Source organism: Ailuropoda melanoleuca, chromosome 14 (assembly GCF_002007445.2).
Source record: "Ailuropoda melanoleuca isolate Jingjing chromosome 14, ASM200744v2, whole genome shotgun sequence".
In the NCBI taxonomy this organism is placed as follows: domain Eukaryota; kingdom Metazoa; phylum Chordata; class Mammalia; order Carnivora; family Ursidae; genus Ailuropoda; species Ailuropoda melanoleuca.
The window spans coordinates 37927924-37933458 of NC_048231.1; the positions used below are offsets into that span (position 1 = coordinate 37927924).

A 5535-nucleotide genomic window follows, 5' to 3' on the forward strand; every position below is an offset into this window, starting at 1 on the left:
GGAGCAGGAGCTGAGTCAGGGCCGGCAGGACAGGGCTGGCGTCCATGGTCAGGTGTAGGGGGAGGCTGGGGGTCGGGGAAGGCTGAGAAGTGGTCAAAGTGCAGTTTGGTGTTACCTGTTGATTTCATTAATTTATGCAATCTTTGTCCTCCACTACCCTGAGCAAATTCAGGGTTGGCTGTCATGCATTTTTAGGCTGCAAAATGTCCATCTGAGTCCATTCGCATTTGGCAGAACCTGCCCTGAAGCCGGGGCAAACTGAGTCCTCGACAAAACTCCCAGCAGTGTAGGGCAGCTGCCACAGGGCCTCTGTCCCTCGGTCCTCAACATTAGCAGGGACGAGTGCGACCGATAGGGAAATCGAGGCTCAAGGACGTCAAAGGCTGTGCTTAGGGACATAAGAAGCTGTCGGGCGCAGCGGCGCGGAGCCAGCTAAAATCCCTTCTCCTAGCCCCGGAACTGGGTAATTCTCAGCTGTGGCTGTTCCTAATCCCCTCCCTTAAGGGAAACGCAAGAGAAGGTTTGACCACCCACCCCTACCCCCCATGGCCAGGGCAGCAGGACTTGCCTAATCGAACGCCCCCACCACCACCACATTGTCTCAGGTCCTTAAAGGCCCCGCAGCTGACTCATGCCCTGGCCAGCGTCTCTGCGGCCCATCAGCCGGCACCCTCGGAGCTGCTTTGGGACCCACAGGATCCCAGAAAAGCCACCTCTTGGGGTGAGGGCTTTTAGCCTGGAGCCCACCCTCTCTGGTGTCTGGTTCAGGATTGCCCCCTCCCAGCCCATGGAGTTTTCCAGACAAAATGTCCCCTCCTCACTGGATTGACAGAGCCTCTCAGCCTGGGACGCTGGATCCGGAGAAAACAGCCCTCCGGGTCATTAGCAGCTCTCTCCCTTTCTCCGGGTCTCTGGGGCCATCCCCCAGCAGAGACCCCCGGCAGCTTTTTCCTTGCCGTGCTTAATCTACGCTACTTTTGGGCTGGGGGCCCAGGAGTTGGGAAGAGTGGGCTCACCCTCTGCTCGTGGGGCTGGACGTTGCCGGGAGGGGAGGGGGTGGTCGCCAGCTCTTTAGCTTAAATTTAAGATTCCCAGGGAGGGGTTGCTGGGAGCACAGGACTGGGAGCCTGCGGCCGAGGCTTCTGCTAGCTGCGCCGGCACCTTCCTGTAATGATAAATCCTCTTTATGTTTCCTTATACCAAGCCGGGCTCCCAGAGAACGCCTCGTGGGCTCCGGATAGGCCATCAGCATGGCGTTCAGGCTGTTCCTTACTGATGGATCGCCATCTTCCCTCCACGAGGGTGCGGGTCTCCTTAAAACAGAGGAAAAAAAAGATCTGCACACATGTGGCCTCAGCACCGGGGACCCCCATCCACTCCGCCTTAACTTTCTGCATCTCCGGTTAGCCCTGGCTTTGTATGTGGCAGGTGGACCAGGGCAGCGCAAATGTAGGAAACCGAAGCTGGAAGGTGCCCCCTCCCCCCACAGAGCCCCACCAGGGAGACCCCCTCCTTTTGTCAGTGGGGAAAGTGAGGCACAGAGCGGGGACGAGCTGACCCCTGAGGCCAGCTGGAGCCGGGCCTAGTAAAGGTCCCTCCTGGCCTTGCCTGGGGGCCGGGGTCTCCACTGGCAGAGAGCCCCTGACCCAGGCCCCTTTGTTCAGCTGTCCCTGGCTTGCCAAGCCCCGCATAATGAAGTGTGCATGATGGGAGGTGTAAAAAGGCGGCGGAAATATAGCAGTGCTCATGGAAACCCACACGGACAGGAGAGCACTCAGATACTTCCAATTTTGCTGCCTTCAAAAGATAGAGCCTTTTTATCCCAGGCCCCTCCGCTCAGCTCCTGAGCGCAGAAAGAGGGACCACCAGGAGGGGGAGGCAGTGCTGGGGCGAAATCAGGTTTCTTGGTTCCCGACAGGAGTCTTCACATGTCTCGATTTCTCCCCCACCCCTCTGTGATGGGGAAGTATGAAGGGCAGCTGGTGTTTCTAACAGCTGGGCTGCACAATTGCCCTGAATGGCAGGGACCCCCCCCCAAAACAGGAGAAGCTGGACGTGAAAATTTGTCTGGGGGAGGCAGGCACTGGGGATCCTTGGCCTGGCACACGCCGTTTTGGGGGAGGGAAGGGGTCTGCGGTGAAGGTCATGCTGTTGGACTGGAGAGGTGACCTGGTGCCAGGAAAAGGGGACAGCTGTTCTGGGTTGAGGAGCAGTGAGCAGCCGTGACTTTCTGTCCCCGTGACCTACTCCAAGGGAGCCCCTTCGGCTCCCTGAGCTGCTTACCCACTGCAGAGTTTTGGGGGGTCACTACACACTCTTCCTCAGGACCCCATTTGGTGACCATTGGCAGTGGCCACAAACACAGACATCGAGGCGGCTCACTTGGGCCCCCCCCCTTGACCAGCTGGAGGGCTCTGTCCCTGCCTCCAACCAGAAAGCTCTCCTTCCAGCCTGCCCCCCCCTCCCTGGAGGAGGGGGTGACAAAATCTGCTTTTCCCTCCGCATCCCAGACGTCCGGGCTTGTGCCTCAACCCCCTGCGCCAACAATGGAACCTGCGTGAACCTCGATTCCGGCCACTATGAGTGCTCCTGCGCCCCTGGGTTCTCGGGGAAGGACTGTCAGAAGAAGGACGGGCCCTGCGTGATCAATGGGTAAATATTCTTTCCGACTCTGTGTGATCTGATGAATGCTGCTTTGATTCCCGCTTCTCACCCTTAAAGACCCTTTCAGCCTAGCCCAGTCAGACCTGTCGCCTGACAAAAGACCGAGTAAATGCCCGTCCTGCAGCCCCGTGGGGGGCCGGCCCAGACAGGGTATTTATGGGGGAGTGTGTCATTGCCATCATTTCTGAAGTGACCCCGAAGGTGATTTCATATTCCCTTGATGCCCCCGAGTCCCGATGTGTGTGCGTGATGGTAGACTGGGCCCACCGACTGGAGCAGGGAGCCGAACTGTGTTGTAAGGGCAGCCTGGGGGACAGAGACTCTCGGTGAAGACCACTCACTGCATTTTAGGGGGTGGTTTTGGGGAACTGGCAGACTCTGCAGCTGGGTTTTCGGGGATGTCTTGGGGGACCTGTTAGGCTGAAGAGTGGAGAGAGGGGCCTTTGGCCAACCGGGGGCGGCGGGGGGCGGGAGGGATGAGCCCTCAGCTGCCCTCAGTGGGGTGGGGGCTCTGGGGCTTCTAAGCAGCGGGCACAGCAGATGAGGAGGGTGCCTTGCGTTCTAGCAGCCAAGCCATTTCCGGCCCTATCTGTGCAGCTACACTGAGCCCACCTGCGTGCAGCATCCGCTTATCTTGCCCTGACATTCCGGGGCTGTAGCGCCCTGGGGCCGGCGGAGGCCACGAACAGGCATTGGTGCAGTGTCTGAAGATCAGTGTTCAGAGGGGGTCAGAGGAGAGAGGGTCACAAACGAAGCCCGTGTCTGCTTACTAGCGGGATGGGAAAATACAGAGCGAAACCTTTACAATATTTTGCTTTTCTCTCCAACCAACTTGAACCAGTCTGTCAAAATAGAGCCCAGGGTCCTTGAAGTTCCTTCAAAGCCCAGCTCCTATGCAGCCCTCAGCCCCGAAGCGACAATGCTGATTTCGTGTGCTTAGAGCCCCTTTCTTCCCTGGGTTTTGGCATTTATCAGATGACAAAGGGTCTGCTCGTTTAAAAGCACTTACATTAAATGCTGCTGTGCTCACTCTGAGCAAACAGCTCGGGTCTGCACGCCCGCACTTGGGTGAATGGCCCACTATTAAACAGCCGGGCACAGACGCCGGGCCGGGCCAGCAGACAGACTGAGGCTTTCTTTCACTCTGAGTGTCCCCAAGGGCTTTCCGTATAATAGTCTGCAGGCTGTCTCCACTGAAAATGACAATACGAGTCACAATCAGGGTGGTGAGGTGCCGGGAGCAGGGTGGGGGGTGGGGGTAGCCCCGGGTCATCACTAACGTTGCCTCTCTCAGCCTCAGTTTCCCTACCTGTCCAGTGACTAACCGTCAGGCCTCTGGTCGGAGAGATGACATAAGAGGTGGGAGAGGAGACGGGCGTCGGCCCGGGAGGTCAGGTGTGTTCCAGGCTGGCAGCTGGAGGGGGTGAGGCGCGCACCCCCCACAGGCGTGCGTGCGTCCGGCTCGGACAGCCCGGGAGCCCCTCGCGGGCAGGGGCGGCAGCACCCGGCGTCTCCCTGGCCAGCGCTCGCTCACGTGGAGGCTGGAGCCCGAGCCTCTGCCTGCCGCCGCTCAGGCCCGGCCGCAGCGTCCTAGCCCAGCCCCCGAGGGCCCTTTACCGTGTCCCCCTGTTGTGTTGCAGCTCCCCCTGCCAGCACGGAGGCACCTGCGTGGATGATGAGGGCCGGGCCTCCCATGCCTCCTGCCTGTGCCCCCCTGGCTTCTCAGGCAATTTCTGCGAGATCGTGGCCAACAGCTGCACCCCGAACCCGTGCGAGAACCAAGGCATCTGCACCGACATCGGGGGCGACTTCCGCTGCCGCTGCCCCGCCGGCTTTGTGGACAAGACCTGCAGCCGCCCCGTGAGCAACTGCGCCTCCGACCCGTGCCTCAACGGGGGCACCTGCCTGCAGCACACCCAGGTGAGGTACGAGTGTCTGTGCAAGCCCGAGTTCGCCGGCCCCCTCTGCGGCCGGAAGCGCGCCCCGAGCCCCCAGCAGGTCACCCGTCTGCCCAGCGGGTACGGGCTGACCTACCGCCTGACCCCCGGGGTGCACGAGCTGCCGGTGCCCCAGCCCGAGCACCGCATCCTGAAGGTGTCCATGAAGGAGCTCAACAAGGGCACTCCCCTCCTCTCCGAGGGCCAGGCCATCTGCTTCACCGTCCTGGGCGTGCTGACCAGTCTGGTGGTGCTCGGCACCGTGGGCATCGTCTTCCTCCACAAGTGCGAGGCCTGGCTGTCCCACCTGCGCTACCACCGCGTGCTGCGGCAGAAGAAGGACCTCCTGCTGCACTACAACAGCGGCGAGGACCTGGCGGTCAACATCCTCTTCCCCGAGAAGCTCGACATGGCCACCTTCAGCAAGGAGGCCGGCGAAGACGACATCTAAGCCGCGTGCCCGCCGGCCCCTCTCTGTTCTCGGGGCCCCGCAGCGCTCACTATATGCGGTCTGTTCTCCTCTTTGTGGTGGAATTTGCTCTCTTTTGTGTCGAATCTGGTGAACGCTCTGCTTACCTCTATTACCTTTGTGTTGCCGTGTGACATAACGCAGTGCCCGAAGCATCCTCTTTCTCTCTCTTAATGCATGATCGAGAAATAATAATAAGAATTTCATCTTTAAACACGTAAAAGAAATAAGTATGTTATTCTAAACTCTAAACTTAACGTAAAATCAAAAAGACCAAAAAAAAACAAGGCAACAGAACCGGGACTCGGTGCCGACACCCCTCTCCGAGGGGTCTCGGCCAGGGTCCCCGTGAAACCGTTACGAGTGCTGTACGTGACCACCCACTGTGAAAAAAGGCTAAAATCTCTTTCGTTCGTTAATCCTCACACGCCACATGCAACGCGCACTCACACCAAGCTCAACACC

General features: G+C 59.4%; 1 protein-coding gene across 3 annotated transcripts in view; it reads left to right on the forward strand.

Moving 5' to 3' along the window:
* The window catches only part of DLK1 (delta like non-canonical Notch ligand 1), a 7882-nt gene extending 2574 nt beyond the window's left edge, over window positions 1-5308 (forward strand). The window contains exons 4-6 of one of the 3 annotated variants that reach the window (XM_034643208.1): window positions 2511-2652; window positions 4305-4584; window positions 4804-5308. In XM_034643208.1, coding sequence (XP_034499099.1) covers window positions 2511-2652; window positions 4305-4584; window positions 4804-5052 — 671 coding nt within the window. In that variant the 3' untranslated portion in view covers window positions 5053-5308. Of the gene's footprint in view, window positions 1-2510; window positions 2653-4304 lie in introns of all 3 variants that reach the window. The other 2 variants (XM_034643209.1, XM_034643207.1) reach the window with 2 other exon arrangements.
* The last annotated feature ends 227 nt before the right edge of the window (window positions 5309-5535 follow it).